This window comes from Protopterus annectens, chromosome 2.part1 (assembly GCF_019279795.1).
Source record: "Protopterus annectens isolate FY-2018-M chromosome 2.part1, PAN1.0, whole genome shotgun sequence".
Classification (NCBI taxonomy): Eukaryota; Metazoa; Chordata; order Ceratodontiformes; family Protopteridae; genus Protopterus; species Protopterus annectens.
The window spans coordinates 1,445,211,505-1,445,236,068 of NC_056729.1; the positions used below are offsets into that span (position 1 = coordinate 1,445,211,505).

The 24,564-nt window shown below is 36.1% G+C and overlaps 1 protein-coding gene across 4 annotated transcripts in view; it reads left to right on the top strand.

Moving 5' to 3' along the window:
- Positions 1-24,564, top strand: part of HTT (huntingtin) — a 4,811,037-nt gene that overhangs the window by 2,308,135 nt on the left and 2,478,338 nt on the right. For all 4 annotated transcript variants that reach the window (XM_044062924.1, XM_044062926.1, XM_044062925.1 and 1 more), the window contains one exon: positions 14,394-14,472. In XM_044062924.1, coding sequence (XP_043918859.1) covers positions 14,394-14,472 — 79 coding nt within the window. The remainder of the gene's footprint in view (positions 1-14,393; positions 14,473-24,564) is intronic.

Sequence of the window (24,564 nt, forward strand, 5' to 3'; positions counted from 1 at the left end):
GAAATGCGTGAAAGTGACAGCTCATTCTTACATTTGCAAAGTTACTGTCTGTTCCCATTAGCATCTACTTTGAGTTGAAGATGAAGAGCCTGCAGGTGCGAGTAGTTAATCATGAGGTAGCCAACAGTGTGTTTTAGTGAAATGTACAGGGATTCTTTTTTGCATTGGAAATTTCTGCCAGTTTTTTTCCATTAGTAGAAAAGCTCACCATAGAGGAACCCTCCTACCTTAATACTTGCTTCTAAGCATTCAGATATCCTTATAATTAATCCTGTTGTTCTGTAAGGGAATCTAAATGCTGCCATTGCCCAGTTCTTAAAATCCAAGCCTACTCTATACAATACTTTTTCTTCAAGACTCACCAGTAATAGTGGTATTTTCATAAACTCTGCTTCCTTCTGGATTATCATTCATGCCTCTTCATGATTCACATTGTTGCATTATTAATAACCTATGAGATATCGTGCCAAGGAAAGCTGTATAGTATATTAAAGCTTCAGTAATTTCCCCAGTGCAATTTGTCTTGAGATGAAATACCTTGGAAATTTCTTGCTACCACCCAAGACTTGAAGTCTCACTTCAGTGTTGGTTTGTCATACGTATGGTTCAAACTTTTTCCTTTGCAGTTGGGCAGACAAGTATCCCAAATGGGGACACCCCTCTTTCTCTTTTTTTGTATTTCGTGTCATCAAAGAAAGGGAAATGTGATTGTGGGAGGCAGATTCCTTGCAGAGATCACCATGCTAAATGAGTACATGGCCATGCCAGGCCGGAATATGATTACAGGAATTGTTCTGTTTTTCAGGTGTTTGTGCCTAAGACTGCATAATCATCAGCCATCTTTTGAAAATTTATCTTGAGGACCAGAAACTTAAAGCCCTTGCTGTCCGGGTAAGATGGCATCTGAGTAGTTGACAACTGAGTCCTCTTTGACAAAAAGGTTAAAATGGAGACTTCTGCTGCAGAGTCAGACTCTGACAGCTCCACGCTGTCTTGATGAGACCTTGGACAGTCCAACTGCTTCTGCTGTTGCTTTTGCTGCTGCTCTTGCTATGGCAACCTTATTGGGGGCCAGTATGGTGTAGCTGTCTTGCACATCCATCACATCTGAGCAGTCATCCGCTTTGGATGAAAAAGAGGAACCATGACTTATTATATTGGAGGGACAGGACAGCATACCTCAAATTTTAGTTATTGAAGATGTTGTTAGTACTTTGAGGATACATCAGGACTAAGAGCCTTTTTGCATAGTAAGAGCAGATGTCAGATCTAAAAATAAACAGAAGACTAAACACACAATTTCTGTTCCATCTGTGAGAGATCCTCAGCAGGAGTGGCAGACTTTTGTGCATTTTGTAAGACCATTATATCTCTAATATTGTCATCTTCTTTTCCTGCTACTGTTACCTCTCTGCTTTATTCTTCTTCTTCTCCACTTAAAAGGCATAGGGAGGAATCTGTGGATGAAGGAATCTGATGCAAATGGGGATGATTCTTTGACTTATTTATCCCAAATTAATTCTCTTGTTCCTTTTACTTTAAATGAAGAAGATACTTCATCTTCTAAATCCCTTATGGAGGAGCTTTCCTTTGGGGGTACAGATATCGAGATAATGCATAATCTTTCAGTGGGAAAGATATCAGTTGTCTGATATCTAGAAGAGGTATTATGCCGTGCTGGAAATGGGTGTCTCTAAACCTTTGAGTATTCCTCCTGTTCTAGAAGCCTTGTTTGATACCTTCTCCACTGCTTCTGTTACTCCTGAATCTCAGGGTCTAGCTCCTAAGAAACCTGACAAATTTTTAAATGTGCCAGACTCAGTTGAGTTCTTAGACAAGAATCTTGTTTCACTTCCTTCTATCATTACTCTTTCCACTGAAAAGCCTTCTAAGCTCATGTCTTCCGCTAATGTTTTGCCTTCAGATAATATTGCCATTGATGGATATGCCAAAAAAGTGTATACTTTGGTCACCGTAGTTTTTAGAGTTGTACATTACCAAACCAATGTTGTCAGGTATTGTTTGTCTGTTCTACGTAACTTGGGTAAGGTGCTTTCTGACTCTGATTCAGAAGCTAAGTCTTCTGTACTGTATTTACTTAATTCTGTCTCTCAAGTGGCTAGACATTCTATTACTTGTAGTTATGATGCTGCAATGCCTTTTCTTGGGCTGCAGCTACTGGTTTTGTTCTATGGAGGTTTTCGTTTCAGCCTTTGCCAAGGATTTCAAGACTAAATTGCTGAATTCTTCATTGGATAGACACCATGTTTTTAATATACCTATATTACAACACAACACAGTTACATTCAGCAGACTGGTTGAAAAAGAACAACTTTACATTCTCAGACAATATTCATAATGAAGTATACAGAATTTAAAATACTGAACTAACTGATTTATATTTAACAAGCCAGACTGACCACTTAGCCATAGATTTCTCCAACAATTTTTTATCCTTTGTTGAGAGCTCAAGATGTGCTAACTCGGGCATTTCTTTAACAAAGTCATGTTTACATGGTAAGTTTCTAGTCTTCTACTTCTTAGTAATGCATTTTTAGTCGCTATCATCATTAAGTTTAACAACCTCAAATGGGGGGGGGATCGAAATTTGAAGATGTTAGTGTCTCCATGAAATATAAACTTTTCGGTAACTTTATACAGGATGACCAAGGTTCTTTTAATATTTCTTGCAAAGTATTTTTAAAGCTAGTTAATTGGGTGCATTCCCAGAAAATATGCATCCAGTCTCCTAGACACTGTAGGTCACCTCTCCAGCAGCATTTTGAGTCATTTGACCACCAAAGTCAAGTGCTGATAACCTAGATAAATTCATACATTTCTTGCGTGAAACACAGGAAGAAAGAATAATAATAACTGGGGACTTAAATTTACCAGAAATAGGTTGGAATAATATCGATTCAACAAAACTACAAGGGAATGAAATATACTAGACATTGTGTTCCTAAAGAAATTACTGTTGCTTCAGATCAAGTTTTATCACCGTTAATGTGCAGTGAACATAGAGTTGTAAAGTTTAATTTGTTAGGTAATTCTGCCAAACTGAAATCTAAACCAAGGCACAGAAGATTAATTACAGATTATATGGAAACAAAACAGACACTTTGTAAAACTAACTGGGGTGATGTGTTCAGTGGAAATAACTGCAGATGGAATGTGGAAAGTTTTTAAAGAGAAACTGTCTTGAGTGCAAAAAATCAAAAAAATGTTTAACATCAGGAGCTACAATGTCAGGGGGGTATATTTCCATAAGAACAATATACCTGATTAAGGTGAGAGACAAAAAAAATATAACAAATGGAAGAGAAGTCAAACTACAACTTTGAAAACCAAAATAAACAAGCTGGAGAAACAAATTAAGCATAGTGTAAGTGAGACGAGATCAAGAAAAATCTGAAGAAAATGTATATAAAGTTATTGAGCATAATAGGATACCTTTTTATAGATATACAAGATGTGGAAGGAATACAGACATACAAATTGATAAACTGTGTGTAGATTCCAAAACGTTATTGTCCAATACAACTGATTATAGATAGATTTACAAAATGTTATACAAAATAGTTTGGCTCCACAAAGGGGGTAGTAGGCTGTCCTAGTGACATCCGGATAACCTCAGATACTGGAATCAAATTAGATTATATTGAAAAAGAAACACTGGAAACTGGATCCAAACAAAGCACAAGGGAGAAGAAGAAATTAGTAATAATGACCTGAGGACACTTCAGCAAGAGTTTACAGTACCATTGTTTATTTACTAGGTCTTATAAATATGGGGAGATTCCTCAAGATTGGAGATGTGCTTATTAAATATGTTGTTAAGGGAAAGGGGAGTAGGACAAACCCAGAGTCATATAGACCCTTAAGTCTACTTTCATGTTGTGGAAAAATAATGGCGAGGGTAATATTGGATAAGTTATCAGCATGCATATGTTGAAAATAGATTTATTACCACCTGTAACGATGTTCTATAACAATATGATGGCTATGAATGAAAAATTGTGCTGTGATGTAATTTATATAGATTTAACTTCAGCATTTGAAAGGGTCATACACAAAACACTAATCAATAAATTAGAACAACTAGGTACTCTTGATAAGATGGATAGCTGCATGGCTTACAAATAGGACATGGCAAGTATCGTACAGCAGTTGGATAGGTAAAATTCTTGGTTACATTCCGGGTGTCCCACAGGCCTCTGTCCTAGGCCCTTACTTGTTTAGCTTGTATCTTTCAGACCAAACTTTTCATCTGAGGTGTTCTACAGTCTATATGCAGATGACCTGAAGTTGGGTAAACTGACGACGTGTTATAGATAACGTATGTCTGCAAAAGAACTTTACTAAACTGACCGTTTGGGCACAGAAGAATGCTGATACATGTATCAAAAGCTAAGCATATGAGATTTGGGAAACATAAATTGAAAGGTGAATATTTAATATGGCACATAATGCTTGAAACCGTAGATTAATTTAAGAACCTGGGTATACGGGTAGATCCAGCTTTGAGTTTTTGTAATTATATCAACCGATTGGTTAATGATAGTTATAGAAATTTAGATTGTATAAAAAGATTTATAAAGTCTAGGAAATCAGAAATGATGAAGTCATTGTTTGTTAGTTACATTAGACCCGAATATGAGTATGGACTAACACTATGGAAACCTTATAAGAAAACAAGCATGAGTAAACTGAAAAGAGTACAGCGGAAATATAGCGGGGGCATCCGTGGATGTGAAAATTTAAGTTATTATGAAGGATTTAAATATCTGAACTTGTACAGTGCCTTTTATATATAAGAGGAGATCATATTCAGTTATATAGGGCATTGAGAGACAGCTATCTCTGGAAATGTTTGGGGTTATTGAAAAGTACTAGAGAATCATCAGACAACCTATGTAGAAGCCGTCAGTCTGATAAAACAAATGAATGCAGTAATTAGGACTGTCCATAGAGATCCATGCGATATAACAGGATATATTGCTGTGCTGCTAAATTAACAACTAATAAAGTTCTACCACAAAAACACAGGGTAGCAAGCGAAAGGAAGGGGAGAAATCAAATACTATCATGGAAGTATTGAGAAGAGAAAACTGTAAAGCAATTAAGATGAAGTGTCACTGTTAGAAGACTATAGAAGAGGAGATAGATCAACAAAAATACTAAGAAAGATAGATGAGATAAAAGCAATGCACAGTATTAGAACAGACCAGGGTCTATCATGCACTATCGGAAATAAACAAAAAATTTCAGCACAGGTGGAAAAACTTAGAAGATACACAGATAAAATATAAAGGAAATGTACAAAATAAGCAATTTGTTGATGACCCAAAAAAGTGTTTTAGAATTGGGAAACAAGGTAAAAGGAATTGAAAGCCCGACAAAAAAAAAGAGGAAATATATGCATTTTGGAGAAGTATCTATTGAGATCCTGTGGAACATAAAGATGCTAAATAGATAGAAGAAGTAAAAGAAAGTATATGAAGCTTAAAGGTGCAGGATAGTTAAGAAAAGCCTCTAATTGGAAAACCCCAGGCCCAGATGGAGTACCTAACTTGTGATTAAAAGTATTAACATCTTTTCACGAAGATTTAGCCATGAGTAAGAACTATTTATATGTGCACCCCAAACAGAAACCAACATGGCTAACAACAGGCAAAACAATGTTCCTACGCAAGAGTGAACCTGCAAGCTACTCTAAAAATTATCAACCAGTAACTTGCCTTCTGACGATATATAAACTGTACACGGGAATTGATACTGATAGAGTTTATAGTCATTTAGAAGAAAACTCAATTATGGCAGTAAAACAAAAGGGCAATAAAAAAAAGTTATATGGAACAAAGGATCATTTGTTGTTAAAGTCATACTGGAGAACTGTAAAAAGGGGAAGAATTTAAGTATGACATGGATTGATTATAAAAAAGCATTTGATAGTATCCCACATTCATGGATTAAAAGAGTGCTTAAAAATGTATAACATACACCCTACACTGATCGACTACATTACAGTGAGCATCAACAGCGGTAGACAAGTTTGCAATTAACACAAAAAGAAACATAGCAGAGTTTGTGGACAAAGGCAGGCTTGATATCAGTAAAAATCCAAATGTCAAAATAAAACAAAATAATGAGCCATACAGCACAGGGCACAATTTTAAAACAGAGAGTGAGAGCTTTCACGATATTATACCACTTCTTCAGACTACAGAAATGCTCAACACACACATATTTAAGCTACTACAACCCATCAAGTCAGCAGCTTACTCCAGTTAACAATTAAAATTCTTAAAGAGACATATATACACCTTCTGTCGGACTGTCATAACACTCATACAAAAGTACTAAAAAAAACAAACGTAAACATAATAATTAAAATATGTATAAAATATAAATATCAACAGTAAGAGTTAATGCAGCTGAGGTGGATTACTGGTAAATTGCTTTGACTATGGTGTGCAGGGTCCTGTGTTCAAGACCTGCAAGGGCTGTTTATTTATGGGTTGGGAGGGTGGCCAAATGGTTCAGGTGTTTGCCTTACAAACACAAGGGGCAGGGTTTGAGTCTCTAAAGGGATAATTGGCTAGGCTTAAAATGACTCGTAAGGGCAGTTAGCGTAGTACTAATCTATGAACCTATGGTAATTTGCGTGTGCGTGTTTTATTTTGACACTTTGCAATTAAGCCATGATAAAGGACATATTTTTATCCCAGGGATAAAAATTCAAAGGGAGATATTGCAGGGTGGCTCTCTGTCACCATTGCTCTTCTGCTGTGCCATTAACCCATTAAGCTGCTTACTTAACAGCTTAGGCCATGGCTACAGTTTGACTCCTAGAAAACAACGAAGTGTAAAGACTTTTCATCTTCTCTTTGTTGATGATTTAAAACTGTATAGCTCATCAGATGAGGAAACTGAAAGCACAGCTGCAGGCTGTCAAAACTTTTTCAGATGATATACCAATGTCATTTGGTCTTGATAAGTGTGCAAAAGCAACCTTTAAAGCAGGAAAACTGCTGCACAAGGAAAACATCAGTTTGGGACAATAATGTGATGAAGAACTTGAGCAAGAGGGAGTGTATAAATGTTTGCGACTTAATGAAGGGTCAACAATAAAACATGAACAAATGTGAATAAAACATAGTAAGAAATACTTTAATTCTGAAAACAGCATTGACATCTACAAACAAAATCCAAGCTGTAAACCAAGTAGGTCTTTCTGTCCTAACTTACAGTTTTGGAGTGACTGACTGGTCCCAAAACGTGTTGGGATAGATTAGATAGGAAAACAAGAAGGATGCTTCATGCTCACCAAATGATTTATAAAAATCAGTGTATACTAAGATTGTATATTCCCCGTTCAAAGGAGGGATAGAACTCCTTGAAATTAATTACGTATGTAAATCTACAGTTGTGGAACTCTTCACATATCTGCTGATCTCACAAGACCCAGATGTAGTGAAAGTTTTGAAACATCAGGAGACTAAATCTAAGATGACTTCTCTGCTTAATTTAGCAGAAGTATATCGGCGTCAAGCAGAATGGAAGTCAAACCAGAAGTAGATAAAAATCAGGCAGTAACTGAATGTGCCAAAAAAACAAAAGAAAGACTGTAAGGTGAAGGACCAGATGAAGAAGGCAAGAAATGTGGAAAAGTATAAATATGGTTGCAAGTAGAGAAACCTTCTGGAAGAACCTCATGTTAATCAGGAATGAACACAGGAATGGTTAAGGAGAGACGAATTTAAACCAAGAGATGAAAGGTTAATATTGGCAGCCCAAGATAGTGGGCTACATACATGCTGGTTTACAAAGTCCATTGAACATGTGGGAGAAACAGACAAATGCAGGTTTGTAAAACCAAATTGGAAGCAGTCGCACACCTTGTTGTAGCTTACTCCATTTAAGAGTTGTGACATACTAATGACAGAAGGACTGTATACTGAAAGGCATAATAATGTAACAAGACTGTTGCACTGGGGATTGTGCAAACATTATGGTGTTAAAGTGGCTGAAAAACATTGGAAACATGTACCACAAAGCATAATAGAAAATGATGAAGTTTATATTACATGAGACCACCCATTACCAACACTTCAAAGGATGGATGCTAGAAACCCAGATATTGTGGTCCAAGAAAAGAAGACAGAAGTAGCATTGATCATTGAAATCACTATACCCAGTGACTACAGTGTCTTGCATGCAGAGAGACACAATGTCATAAAATATCAGGATCTGCAGGCAGAAATCAGAGCAATGTGGAAGAAAGATACCCAGACAGTTCCAGTAGTAGTAGGGAGCAACAGGTCTTACAAAAAAAGAATGTACAATTGTATTTAGATTTGTTAGCAATCCATGTAATCCTGTGCACATTGCTGAAAGAGTCATTACTGGGCACATTGCTGATGCTGTGAAGAGCACGTTTCGCTGACATCAAAGACTGAAACAGTACTAATTTCATGAACTTTAATCATACTTTGACTTATGAATGGGGTCCATTCCCGTCATAGTATTACAAACCCAAAAGATTTGGAGCAATAAAAAAAAAAAAAAAAAAAAAAAAATCTGTAGGAATGAGAAATGTACTAATTGGTTCACAGAGAGCAGCTGATGCATGGAACAGACTACCAAATTGTTTAGATATTTTTAAGAACAGCCTGGACACGTATGGGAACAAGTGTTTTGATATATTGGCAGGCTAGGACATTAACGGCCATGCTTGAAATATTTTTATGCATGTATGTATTTGGGAGTATCCTACTTAGTCTGCTGGAGATGTAAAAGTATTTTAATTGACAATTCCAGCCAAAACAATGTATACCATCTAGACCTTGAAGCATTATCTGGGTATCAGCATCATTTTTCCCCATTTTGGGGGATCTGTTTGCATAGTCAGCTGCCTTTCCCATTGAACACTAAACCTATTTACAAGTCTACTTCTTTGCATTATCATACTGTAAAGTCTGCCTGTTGTGCCTTTGGATGACTCTCTGCCCTGTCTCTTTGATAATAACCACTCTGCCTACTTTAGTCTTTCCACTACCTTGATTTGACACATCCTAGTGACTAGTCTTTCATACTGTATTGTACTGTCTTGCGGAGGTGGGAACACTCTTTTTAAAGGTTTCATATGTTGTTTCTCAATTCTCAATCAGCTGTTCCCAGTATTGCATATTCTTGCATTTCCCTAGGGAACTGGAGATCAGTGCTGCCCAGAGACCCACATTTTGACTATCTTTAATGGATAGAATTTCTTTCACCCAGTCTACTGTTTTAGTATTCTTAAAGCCTTCACTGATACCTTTAATCAGACAGTTTCATCCATGGGTTACTGCACTTGATAGAAGTTTATCTTTTACACCTAATAGGTCGGATAACTGGGAATGTGTCGTATCTCACCATTGTGCCTGCTTCTGCAGATTCATCAGTTCTCCAAACACTTTTACTCAAGCTACATATGCATATGTCTCTAAGTTGGGTAAGCCCAGTCCCTCCTATCCTGATGGAGGATAGTAAGATGATCCCAACTTACCTTAGCTCAGTCACCTGCCCAAACAAAAGTTGGTCAGCACCAGCTTAAGGGATTTCCGATAAGTCTCTGGTGGGGAAATGGGGATGGCCTGTGATGCGTGTAGAATCTGCATCAAAGCACACTGCGTTATGGCCATAATCCCCATAATCTTCTGCGGTACATATTAAGGCACAAGATAGAATTAAAAAAATGTGGCTGTCACACCCTCTTGTATAGTGGCCACCAGTTGAAGCCCTGAGTAAGCCACTGTTCCGTGTTTAGCAAGACACAGGAAATATTTGGCTAGTTCTGTCAAAGGGGGATAGTGAATTTTTATTGCTTTTGTTTTCTCAATATTAATTTTGTACCCTGAAATCGACCCAGAGTGCTTCAATTCCTGAATCAGTAGCTCAAATTGATTGGCAGGATCAGTCAAATACCCTAGTAAGTCATCTGCAAATATGGCTAATTTATGCTGTGTGCCATTAATTTTGATGCCTGTTATACAGGGCTTTCACAGCTTGGCATAAGTGGGTCCAAATGTATATCAAAAAGTGGTGGGGACAGAGGGCACCCCTGTCTTAATTTCAAAAGGTGCTGACAGTGATTTACTAAGAAAAATGCTAGCAATGGCTCCATTATATAATGATCTGAGTGTATCTATAAACTCTGAGGATGCCTACCACACCCAGTAATTTACACAGATATTGCCAATTAACACTGTCAAAGGCTTTTTCCACATCAACGATTGCTACCAGTAGCGGACTACAATAGAGGTTAGCTTGGTCCACAATCAACAAAGTATTAATGAGTGCTTTTTCCATGTACAAAACCAGTCTGATTTAAATGTATCCATTTAGGTAATATAACAGCTACTCTGTGGGTTGATTGATGCAAATAATTTGTAATCATGGTTCAGTATTTATATGGGTCAGTATGAGTTGGGGAGGGATGGGTCTTTGCCTGGCTTCAAGGTGAGGGTAACCAGTGCTGAATTCCAGTCCATAGGTGATGGTTCACCTGTCAAGATAATATTACTGATGGACTGGAATAGGTGTATACATTTTTCTGCCAGCCCACCTATAAAGTTCTATAGGAATTCCATCTTTACCTGACGTATCATCTCTGCTGACGTATTCCCTATGGCCTCTTTAACTTTCTATATAGTGACAGGAGTTATCAAGGAAGCCGCCACCTCCTCAGAAAATCTGCCTGAGATTTAATTTTGAGAGATATTCCTCTATGATGCCTACCCGTGCCCTGTTTCAGCCTTGTCAGAGTATAAGTCACTATTGTATTCTTTAAATGCATCTAATATGCCCTTCTGAGATTCAATGAGATCACCTGTGAGAGGGTGCATAATTTTTCTAACATCTCTCAACCTCTTGCTGCCTAAGCCTTAAGGCCAAATATTTAACTGACTGTGAGGTAATTTAGTTGCTTTTAAGTTTCAACACCTTTGTTTCATGTTCTAAGAAATACCTGAACAGGCTGTTCAGCTCTTGTCTTTTAATCTGAAAGTCTTGTATTACCTCATCACTCACCTGTGGAATTACTTCCTGTATTTCCAGTAACTTATTCTGCAGTTTTTGTAATTATATTTTAATTTATTAGTTTCTATTTGTGTCACTGTATTACAGAAGATAGTAGTTTTGAAATGTTCCCATAGTCTGACCCAGTTTTGCTCAGACATTGACTGACTGCTTATGACAGCTTAAGTTCGTAACATACGTTTTTTCCCTCTGTCTGCATGGGCCCCAGTGTGAGCTGAATGTCAACTCTAGCTGCACTGAAGTATCATCAGAAATTAGTATGGGAAAGTTTTCATATTTCTGAGGCAGTGAGCTTGCTCATGCACCACAAAAAAATTACCTATCCTTAAGAAAACTTCACCTGCATGTGAATAAAGTCTCTAGTGTTCCCCACTTATTTTCAGTGCATTCTCCTCATCTTGTATTCCGAACAGTTTTCATCTTTTTCATAAATTTCCTAAAGGAAGGAAGGAAGTGCCTTCTTGGTCCTGCTGGTGATAGTAATACATTCTAATCCCCTGCCCATATTACAGCTCCCCTATACTTAGTAGCCCATTCTTAAATACACTATGCCAGCTCCCTTACTGCAGTCACTGCTGGCAGATAGACATTTAAAATCAGTACGGTATTCCCCAACATTTGGCCTTTCAAAAGAATGTGCATTCATCCTTCCTCAGCTATTTTTTCCCTAGCTATGAAGGGAAGGTCATCCTTAATCAGTGTCATCACTCCAGTTTCCTGCCCACTGAGGTTACTGAATAACCTTTTTACTTATAAACTTTAGAGTGAAAGTCTTGGTTCTCCTTTGCAGCCATATTATGGACCACTCTGATGGACCTCCTGCATATCCACAAAACAAACAGCACCAGAATTACCGTTCTAAAGACTTAAACCTTGAATGTAATATAAATAGGACCTGCTGGAGAGAGAGGTATGTATCCCAGAGACTACCCTAACAGGCTTCCCATCCATGTAAAGCAGAGTTCCTCCCTAACCCAATTGGATGGGAGACCTGAAGTTCATCTCTGGTTTGTCACCTATGTCTCTAATGGACACAGGTAACCTGTAAATGGGTCATCTCCCAGGTCCATGTTTACACTTATCAAGGGTGTCTGAACTTGTCAGAGATTTGGGATGCATGGCTAGGCATTAAAAGCCCCCTTGTGGTCGTTAGCCTAGTAAACACCTAGGAACCTATATGTGTTTGTCGTGCTTCTTGGAGACAGACTATTGATGGCAGAATCTTATGTAAATAATAAAATACTGCCTTTTTTTTAACCTTCCCCCAGCAGACCATTAACATTCCTTGTCAATATGCTTACTTTAGTCATTTGTTACTAACCTCTAGCATTGTCTTATTTCCATCTGCAGTGTCTGGTGCTTGATTTCAGATATCCCTAATATAAATATGTGGTCATATAAGTTGTCTGAGGTGTACTGTAACAACAAGTGTTTAGCATAGCTAACGTGTCTGATGATGCCAGTTTTCATTCTATCCTCAACTTATGGGTTCGGATCTGTTCCCTCATATTTGACTCGGCCGTTTGCAAAAGCTTGTGGTAACAAGAAACTCTTGAGCTACTTCCCTACCCACAATGCACCAACCACACTTACCTCAGTTCTCATTTGCCGCTTGAAAACGAAAGACGTGGTTCCAGCTTCTCTTGAGCTGATAAGTGATTTTTTTCTCAAATGCAATATTTTTCATTTCTGTCTGTATTTTGGAATACATATATTTCTAATTCAACTCATTACAACTGATAACTCTCAACCTCTTAGAGCAAAAAATCTGGACAAAGCCTAAAATGATGGGGGGACAGATTTTAAATATTGCTCTTACAAACTTAGAAAGTTGATAGAATAATAGGTTTTTGCATTAGCATGAATTTTCTGAAAGATGTGGAGTCTTAAACTCAAATGTTTGTCATTATTTAATGACTTCAATTCTCAGCTATTTGCCAGAAAGGTACAGATTTTAGAAGGAACACACCAAAAATATGAGGCAAAATCTGGACATTCTGCAAAAATCTATACGGTTGAGAGATATGCGAGTGCTCCTCCAGGCGTTTCTGCAGTTACCTCCTACTGCACCTCTAGGCGTCAAACATTGTTCATATTAGCATTAATAATTCCAAAACCATGCTACATACAAGGTATCAGAATTTTTTGCTTGAAGCATACATGATGGACAAACACAATTGTATTGATATTTCACTGTCAATGAGTATTTGTTAGAAATGTAAGGTGATAAATTCATATTTTAAAGGCTCAAGCCACACCCACTGGGAGTTAAAGGTACACACTCAAAAGAGCTGTACTGGAGAGAATGAGTTGAATGAGTTAAAACTTATTTTCTGCTTTCATTAAACTCCCTTTCCCCTTTTTTAGTACAGTTGTACTCTCTTCTATACTTTCTTCTACAGTTCTATAGTTCTTTAATACCATTGTTGGTATGCTTTCCACTTTCTGTTGTCCCTTAACAAAAAAAACTCCTTTCTCTTATTGAATAAATAGTGTTTTCTTCTCTTAAATTGTCTAACTAAAATAATTTTCTTTTTCACCTTATCTTCAATATAGCCGATAAAGTAAAAAAACCTATCTGAGTTTAAAAAAATGTGAACACAGAATTCTTGATGCCCACACAGTTTCTGTGTACTGTTTGGGGTCCACTCCACCTTCAGGAAAATGGTGCAATATGCCATGCTTTCAACCTTAGAGTACTGGTTGAACATAAAAATAAATTGATCCTTAAGGGGTTGCTTCCCTCTACTTTTAGTGAGGTGTTATCTGGAGCTTCCCCTTCTTCTAGTACAACTTCAGGAAAATCTAAGAAAAGTCCTTTGATCTGACTTCAATCTCTTATCCAAAACTGAAGAAGACAGATACCTCAGTTCTGACTACACTATTGGATTCAAAAACTAAATTGACCAAGCTTGCTTCGGATCAGACTCTGCAAACATCAGATTTTCCTTGTCTTCCGAGAGCTAGATATTCTTCAGTGGACCCAGTTCCTTCACCTTTTTTTTTTTTTTTTGAGAGAGACAGAAGTCCCCTTCATTAGTTTCCATTCACTCTTACAGGAGCCTTACTGAGGAAGACATGGAGAGGTTAGTGCAAAAGATAGTTCTGTTTATATTTATTTTTTGTTACTTTTTAGTAGGTCTTGTGTAACTTTCCTTTTCAGTAAGTACTAGCCATTGGTGTACATTTTTTGCTGATAAAAGTAGTAAAGAATGCCTATCGAGACTTTTTTTTTTTGTCCATTTTAAGCTTTCTTTCCATAACCCTTTCATCTTCCTGCCTAATTCATTTTATTTGTTTTCTCCTTTTAGGTGGTTTGATGTTTTGCAAAAAGTTTCCTCCCAAATGAAGACTAGTATTACAAATGTTGCAAGACACCGTGCTGACAAGGTAGTTAATAATACTCTTACACTTTTTGAGAATATTTTAATATTGTCGAAAATTCGTATTTATTTTATGTCACACTGTAAAGCATAAGCTGGAAATGTTTTCTATTCTAGGTCTAAGCCATCTTTAGTTTTTGGGATCTAAAGTTTAGTATATGAGGTTCTGGTGTTTTTAGGATCCCATATAAATTTTGCAAGCATAGTGTGAATTTGTCTAAAAAATGTATTTGGTATGTTTAATTGAGTATTCATGAATATATAGAGTAATTGGGTAATACATTCATTTTAATTATTGAGACTTTAGCCAGGAAAGGTAGTTTTAGAGTTTTCCATCTGTTAAGGTCTAAAATGATATTCTGCCATTTTTGGGTTATATTATTTGAGTAGAAATCTTTGTTGTTTGTTGAAAAAGTAATACCTAAGTAGTTGATTACCTCCTTTGTTTTTATTTTTCCTATTAGGGGTAAAAGTGAGAATGGTTTAGGGGTTTTTAAAGGAAATATGCTAGCTTTCTTAAGATTTAATTTGTAATTTGATATTATTGAGAAGTGTTCTATAGCAGATAATATTTTGTCTACGTCTGAGATTGGTGTGTTACAATAGATGTTTAAATCATCTGCAAAGGCTGAGAGGAAGATTTTGGTGTTATATATTATTGGGGGGTTATGGTAAAGATTTTGTTTGATATTTAAGAAGAGTGGTTCAATATATAAGTTAAATAGTATAGGAGATAGAGGGCATCCTTGCAGAGTTCCATTTTTAATTGCAATTCTCTTTGACCAAGTTTTGTTAATGTATAGAGATGTATAGGGGTTATTCTATAGAATTTGCAGGATCTGGATACATTTTTGCGGAATATTGAAGTAAGGCAATGTTTGAAATAAAAATTCTAGATTTACTCTATCAAAAGCTTTATGGGCATCGATAATTAGAGCGTAAACATTTAGGTTAGAGTGTTTGGCGTGAGAGATTAAAGTATTAAGAGTTAGTGTGTTATCACTCGTTTGTCTGAGTGTTGTGAAACCAGATTGTTCGGGGGAAATAATTTTATCTAATAAGTTTTTTAATCTGTTTGCAAGTATGGATGTTAGTATTTTAGTGTCAGTGTTTAATAGTGAGATAGGTCTATAAGTATCTGGGTTTCTTGGGTCAGCTTGTTCTTTGGGTATAAAAATAGTTTTAGATGCATTAAAGTGAAGGTCATTGATTTTATTGTTTATTATATAGTTCAGTATATGGGATAGAATTTGAGTTAAGATAGTGGAGAAGGTTTTATAAAATTCATCTGTGAGGATGTCTGGGCCTGAAGCTTTATGTGATTTCATTTGTTGAATTGTTGCAGTTATTTCATTGGTAGAGATAGGTTCGATTAACCTTTCCTGTTGTTTTAAATCTAATTTCGGAGAGTCTTTGAAGGAAATGGGTTCTTTCTTCTTTTGTGGCTATTGATATTTGGTCTCCATAGGTCAGGTAATATATTCATTTGAAGATTTTGTTAATATCTTCACTATTCGTGTAATGTTTGTTTTCATAAAGTATTTCTGATATTTGTGAGGGAGATTTGGTTTGGGTTGTAATTCTGGCCAGTGCTCGAGATGGTATTTGCACTTCATTAGAATAGTTAGCTAGGGTTTTGGTTTCACAGAAGGATAACTTGCTGTTATGTAATAGGTATAGGTCTTTTTGAAGTTTCAGGATTTTCGGTTTCTGTTTGAGCTTTATAATTTGTTATTAGGTCATTCTCAAGTTTTTGAATTTTGGATTCTAATTCCTGTTCTTCCTTCAGGTGGATTTTTTTTTTTTATAGTAGGTTGCTTTTTTAATAAGTATTCCCCTAATTTGGGCTTTGGTTGCCGCCCACTCAATATTAAGGATGTTAGGGTTGATTTGAGTAAGGTTTGAATATAATTTATTATTTCCTTTTTAGTTAAGAGGTTGGGGTTCAAGGACCAATTGTATCCTTTTTTCATGGTGTTATTCATTGTAATTCCATTAAGGTTTAAAGTAATTTTGGAGTGGTCTGAGAGGTATGTAGTGTGGATAGTCATTTTCGGGGCAAGTTTGATAAATGCGTCTGAAATAAGAAAAAGGTCTATTCTTGACCACATTTTGTAGCATTGGGAGTAAAAAGTAAATTTGTTGGATCTATTTATACTGTCACCATATTTAAAAGGGTCATATAATTTGTAATCCTGAATAAGTTCTCTTAGTGCTAGGTGAGCTTGTTTATCATATATTGGATTAGAACTTGTTTTGTCTAAGTCAGGGTTTAGATAAGTGTTCCAATCTCCACCTAGAATCATGTAATAATCTTGAAATTTATTTAAGATGGGATATAAAGAGGCAAAGAAGTTATGTTGGTTTTTACAAGGGGCATAAACATTAAGGATGATAAGTGGTTTGTGAAGATTTGGAGTTAGAATGGTAATGTAGCACCATCTCCCCTCTTTGTCCACTTGGGTTTCTAAAATCTTGTCTTGGAACTGTTTTTTAATTATTATAGCTACCCCAGCACTATTAGATTTGCCTTCAGAAGCTATGATATCCCTTATCCATTTTTTCTCCTTGATTTCTGACCATTGCTCAAGTGATAAATGTGTTTCCTGTACCAATATGAAGTTCAATTTCATTTTCAGAATAAGGTGTAAAAAAAGTTTTCTTTTCTTTTTATTCTGGAGCCCTTTGATATTCCATGAATCAAATTCCCACATATATATAATTGGGTTGTTTATGAAATAAGTCTAGAGTGGTTATTTGTGATGACGAATTCTGTTTTTATATTGATAAAGTTGACTCAAGAAAGCATCCTTTTATTCCCGTCCCCACCCAGTGCCTAACCACTATCCCCTTGGACCAGGAATAAAGCAGGGAGTAGGTTGTTATTAGTTTTATAGATCTGTCGAACAGCATAATAATTGTAGATTGGGTTGTCATATTTAAATAGAGAGTTAAACTAGTATCCCTGCAAATATATTCCCTACATAAACAAAGCTTAACAAGCTAATTCCCTAAAACGCACCACTAAAGTAACCCTAAACTCCTCAGCATATTTACATGTATCTGAAAGAATAACTAAAGTGTACATTCTATGTTATTGACAATAGATTATAAATGTAATTAAGGAAGGTCTTAGTAAAAAAACGTTATAGTAAGTAAAGGTCCATTGAAAGAGGGTTTTAGTATAAATAGATTTGTGAATGTTAGTATGGTATAGTAATATACTAGAAAATATTGGTAGAACTGTTAGCTATATCCTTTCATTATATCAATACTAAGAGCTAAGATTATTTTGTATGTTCTCTTTTGTATACTGTCCCTCTCTTATTTCCTTTCCATTAATATTACTTCTTTTCCCTTTGTGCCTTATATAAGACTCTATATCCATAGTAATACATCTGTCATCTGTGAAGCTCAACAGAGTTATTTTGTTTTGGGGGATTTAGTTTACAGGTATAAGAAATATATCACTGTATTGTACATATGGGGAATCATTACATGTATATGGTATATCGTAGATTGTCTCTAGTGACTGTTTTTTGATAAGACAGGCTTTATTTCATGTTATTACTACCCCATGATTTGTACAATTATTAAGAGAGCACAATATTATTGCTTCTCCATGAGTCTAGCCCAAAGTGCTTTTTAACCAACCTGTATTTCTGATTCTCATCCCATTACCAAGAAAAGCAGTGTTTTATTCATTTATTTAATGTATTTATTTTGTCTATCCTTTCTTGATTAGGTTAGGGATAATAGGCTAGTAGTTTTTCGTCAAGGGAGACCCTAGCTAGTATTTACACTGACTTGGGGAAATTTGACCAGTGCACCAGTGAAGTTCCCCTATCCTTTACAGTAATTGATAATGGGTCTTTTACATCCTCTTGCACTACCGTCAACCTAGGCATATGGGGATGTCAGTTTAACATCTCATCCAAAGGACAGTACACTCAAGAGAGCAGTGCCAGTAATGGAAAGTTCAGTATTTTTAAAGCTTGCCTTGAGATGTAAGTTCCTGCAGTTCTTAATGTGCTAGTTTGTGCTGCAGTTATTAACATGGTCTTCCAGTTTTGGGGGTAGTTGGAGCCCTTCAAAGGTCTTTTCATAGCTCTGAACAGAGACTTCAGGAGATGGTTATCTGTCTGTGTGTGTGTGTGTATATATTTATATATATATGTGTGTATGTGTGTGTGTGTGTGTGTGTGTGTGTGTGTACACACACACACACACCGTTATTAAATTATCACTTAAGACATTCACAGATGTACATTAACTGAAAAGAAAAACGTTTTAACATTTTTTTCCTTTTATATATGTTATACATTGCACATCATATATATTTTTTTCTTTATAACTTTCATCAGGTCAACATTAAATAATTTGCTCAATTCCTTCCTTCCATTAAACCTCGCTCCTCCTCCTGATGAACATTATTCTGAATTTATTGCCTGAATGTAGTATGGCAGTTTAGCAGAATTTTTCTCTTTTCTTTCCTTTCAGAGCTTGTGGTCACTACTTCCAATCCAAGTACTGCAGCAGGTCTGCCACAAGGGTGAACTGATAAGGATTTTCACTGAGAATTTTGTCTTTGTCCAATGTAAGCAAATTTAACTTGAAGACCCTGTCGATGTATTAACTTAAACTAGTCAAATATGTGCCTTCCTGTGCTGGAAATTGGCTTTAACACCCCCCAAACAGTAGTCCTTCTACTCTAAGGACCACTTACTAAGTTGGTCACTGTCCTTTCTCTTGGCCATTAGATTATACTGTTTATACCAGTTACTTATTCTTCCTGGCTGACAGATTTCTGCATTTATGAAGTAAAGGAAAAACCATTCTTCTTTGCTCCTCTCCTTTAATTGCTTTGTATTGGTTCTAAACTGATTACTGTGTTGTGGTTTGACCTGAGGGTAGACGCCCGCTTATTCTCAGCCTATTTACTCTTGGCTTCACTTTACTCTCGCACCCTACCCCCAATTCCCACCCCCTCTTATTCTACTGTTATACTTTCTACATACATATTTCACTTGTGACTTCTATTCCCTAACCCTCCTAAATAATCTTACAACTGTGATACATACACTGCTGTTTCTTTTTACCTAATTCTTAACTTCCCGGTAATCTTTTAGCACCATTCCCCAATTTCTCCATCCTGTATTGCTTTGCACTATATTCATTCGTAGTCACACCCCTCTCTAACATCACCTGTCTCTTCTACATTGTATCTTCTCCTTTTTCCAAATAAGCTCTAACATCTTCATGTACAATGTCATACTCTAGCCTTTTAAACCCCACTATTCCTTACATTCCAGAGAAGATACCCGTATAACCTCTCTTCTTTCATAGAAAATACTTTTCTTTCCTACCCTGTATCAGCTTTCATACGCCGCCACCAAATATCCTTCTACCCTCCAACTTCTTTTCCCCTTCTTGATCCCTACCTTCCCACTACCTGCCAGCTGTAACATAGAGAGCTCTTGACTTAATCATGCTATTCCTCGGCTTATCCACTATTCGTCTCCTGCTACTGGCCCAGCTGTCATCCTACCATGACTCTATAATGGCTGTCAACATCTCTCCAACTCTGGGGACTTCCAAGAAGGTTGCATATTGAGTAACAGCTTAATTTTAGCTTTCATAGTGTGAAAACAGAAACTTAGCAGAGAAAGCCAGAGGACTTGTACATCTGGGTAAATTTCAGTAACTGGCTAGTAAGGGCACTGTGCGAATACCTGGAAGAAAGAAATACAGAGTACTCAAAGTAAAATTGGCTTCAAAAGGTGAGGAAACACACTGACTGGGAAAAGTACCGCAGCTGTTCAGCAGAAAGCAGTGCAAGCTCCAGACATGACTTCCAGTAACCTAGAGGAAAGTACAAGACAACTGCAAACAGACCTGATTAAAATAAAAAAAACACTGATGCAGTATATCAACTCAGAGAACAAAAGGCTGGGAACAATGGAAGAAACTTTAAATGGATATTCAGATGAGGTGATAAAACTGCAGAAATCAGAGTTCAAAATGAAGAAAAGGCTGGCTGAATATGAGACTGCAGAAGAGCAGATGTCTCAAAAATAATAGAATTAGAGAACAGAGCAGTTAAGGAAAATGAAGATTTTTTGCTGCACCAGACACACTGGAAAGAGCAGTCTGTATTAATTTCATGAAACTAGAAATAAGCAGCTGGACTGGTATTCCATAGCAGGAGTTGTTAATTGATAAGGCTGTGAGAAAGCAGCCTAGACCGTCAATAGTAAACATGCAATCCAACCAGCAGAAGGAGTTCATGCTAACAAAACTGTGGCAGAAGGACAAAGTACGAACAGTGGGAGACAGCAGTGTGTTTGTGGAGAATGATTACTTATTGTACACCAGGCAGAAGAGGAGTAAAGTTATACCACTGTGCAGGGAATGTCAAGAAGCATGCTTGAGATTCAGACTGCTGTACCCAGCTATCTTCAAAATAGTTTTAAGCAAAACAAATGCAGTATGAATAAAAATCTCACCACAAATTATAAAACCAAACACATTTATTAAGCACTTTTGTTTCTTCTCATCCAAGAACAATTTCGGAACAACAAATACAAATTGCTGAAGGCTTTTTAAGTAGAATAAATCTTGATATAATTGAATAAACGAATCACAACTCAGTCTTAAGACATACAAGATCAAAATTACACTCTAAAAAATAAACATAAACAAACTTAGCTAACCCTATTGATCCAAAACGACAAGTTAAACATTTATGTTAAGTTTATACTAAATACTTTTGTAATTTAGTAAACTTTTAACTGAAATGCCATCATTAATCCCTGGGGCAGAATCTGCCCTCAGGAGAATTTGCCATTTCAGCAGTAAGTACTCCCAAGTATTTGTTAAAACCTTCCACAGATGTTTATCAACTTTTTCTGTAACTAAGAATTGAAATTTCCTAAATGCATGTCTTGCTAGGGCATTAGTCTTATCTTTTCTTTTAATGGCACATATATGCTCCTTAATTCTATCATGTAACTTCCTGGTGGTCTTACCCATGTAAAATCTGAACAACATGCAAGATTAACTAAACCTTCACTCTGACAGTAATTTCTGTCTTTTGATATTAAACATAATGAATCTGCTTAAAATGAAAGCTATTAGCCAAAATATATCTGCAATAAGAACAGTTCTGACAAGCATAAGTCCCCCATTTTTAATATTGTCGTTATTTAGTTGAGGTGAACTCTGATATTCTAATATTTGTTTCACATTTCTAGTATTTTTAAAAATAAAAATAGGAGTAAACCACTATTTTACAAAGCTGTGGATTTCCCCAATATTTTATAAAGCTCTAGATTTCCCATAATAATTTCCCCTTCTTCCACTAGACTACCCGTTCTTGCATGGCACTAGACTTGTAGAGTTATCCTGGGACTGAGGTCCAACTGGGGTGTTTAGTTCTGAGGTCTGGTACATGTGGACTTTACATGTATAGCCTACATTCCCTTAGCCAATATCAGATATCACATGTACTTTGCGGTGACTAGAAGTTTTTGTTACTGGCTTGCATTCGGGTAGCAAGAGAGGAAACCCCAAGGGTTTTGAATACTGCAACATGGTAAGACTTTACACAACCATTCTTTCTGGCTTTATAATTAGCAGTGACATTTTCATTTATACTGCATTTGTTTTATTTAAAAGTTGAATGTTAGAGGTTTTTATCTTCAAATTATTATTCCCTGGAGGAACAAAATCATTTTTTGAAGAATTACATGCTAAGGAGGAAATACAAAAGTTTGTCCATCAAAAAGTGAGCTGTAAACAGAAAAAGATTCTGCTTCTTATCCTTCTAGTAATAAAGACTAGAGAGAGACTGTACCAGTGAAACTTTTTCCAGTGTTTCAAAGGGAAATGCTTGAGCGAAGGAAAAAAAGCACAAGAGCTGATTAGAAGAGTTGAGAGTTTGTTGGAAATGAAGCAGAGATGGGGTTTGGGAGATGGAGATGAATAGGATTAAAACCAGTAACTTGTAAATTAACAAATGTGGGATTGTAAAGCAATATGTATATTTGTAAAACATGATAGAACAAGACAATCTGCAGATACTGGACTTTGTTAAACTTGTAGGGGATTCTGAAGCATATTCCCTACGTCGACATTAATGTTCAGAAAAATTCTTAGGAGAGAGGAAGAGAAAGGAAAAAAGAAAGTTAACGGCAAGTAAATATTTTCTTAAGTGTACTGTTTGTATCGTGCATGATTTTCTTTGCACGCTATAAAGTAAAGTTTTCTCAATCATCTTTAAGTGTAATGGAGGATACCAATGTAAACAAGTGCTCTTGTTTTTTTTTCTCCCTTCTCTCTTTCTCCTTATTCAGTTTTAAGAAATGTAGGCACGGTAATATAAGAAAGCAAAGTCTGGTTAAAAGAGCATGACAAAAGAAAAATGTGTGCTTTTTCTTATTCTTGCATAGGGGAAAGACTGGAGTAAGACCCTTAGCTTGATCTAGTAAGTTTTAAGAGAAAGCAAGTAGATGAAAAAAAATATTTTAAGTCTTTTTTTCTGGCATATAAATGTATGCTTAGTAGCAGTTTTGTGTCTGGTCCTTGTGTCTACAACAGACAATGTGATAAAGAGAAATGGCTAGGGGTTTATGTTCTCTGAAAGCATTTGAGTGTTTGCCCAACTGGGAGAGCTATAAAGTTAAGACAACACAAGACAGAACTTAGTACAAACACAGGCTGCACCATAAGTCTTACAATGGATAACCTTTCTTTTGTTCCTGTTAGGAGAGAAAAACTCCAATATTTGAAAAAATGCATATTTTTGTGTGTTATTACTAAATTAATAGATGTCAGGGGTTATCGGGGATTTTTTTTTTTGTAGTTTGAGGGCTTTCAATAAAACAAAAAAAATTGTAAGGTCTGACATAGGCTGAAATGGATATGCCAGGAAACAAGTGTATAAAATATTAACCTGACAAACACTGTATGCATGTAACACAAAAGCTACGACAAGACATTTAACAAAACATCTGTTGTGCATAAAAGGTGGGAATAATAACTTTTTAATACAAAATGCTTTCTGTAATGTCATTAAATATCGGTGGTCTCACAGATAAATACAAAAAAGAGAGAGTAATGAGCTGTATTAAAAATGTACAAATAGCTATGCTACAAGAGACACACTTGGAAAGAAATGCACATGTGAATTTGATAAAGAGAGGTTTCAGGATGGTTATTCAGTGAAATACCTGGGACAAAGGAAAAGAAGAGTACTTATATTAATTGCAAGAAGAGCTCCAATGGTGATAGAAGAGGATAAAAAAGATAATGGTATATTTGTAGTACTAAGGGACTAGTGGCAAGGGAGGAGGATTACACTGGCATGTATTTATATTCCACCTAAAACTGATATAATGGAGCTTAAGAAAATTTGTGGGACATAATCAGACTATCAGTTTTCAGCAAGGAATATTACTTATAAGTGGGGATTGGAATTTGATTTGCAACAGTGAAAATGTGTCTGGGGCCCGGAAGGGAAAATATAATACAGGTGGGTAGATTTTTGAAGAAATGTATGAAAATGTTTAGGATGGAAGATGTGAGTTTCAGTACTAGGAGTTTGGAGTGAATTTATATATTATTCCCCAGATACAAAAAATGGGCTAGGTTAGACGGAATTGTGTGCATTTATTTGAAGGTCTTGATAAGTATTTCAGATCATGTGCCACTAATAACTGAAATAAAAACACTGGGTAATAAAATAAAAATGAGACACTGGTGCTTTCCCACTTACATGGTGAAGAGAGTGGAATTTAAAACATAGGCATTGGAACTTCTTCAGGAGCTATTAGAGAAGATAGAAATTTCTTCTGAAAATATAGCTAGGGAGTGAGATAAAATTAAAGTGGAGTTTAAAAATAGGGTGGAAATAAAAGAAAAGGAGATGTGGTTAAAAAGTAACAAGAATTATTTAGAGGGACTGACAAGTGTTAAATTATTGAAAGTAGGAGGAATCATGCAGAACAAAAAGAGGAGCAACTGCAGAATGCTAAACAGAAAGTAAGGGATTACCTCGATAATATACATGAGTTTAGAAAGATTAATTTAAGCAACTATT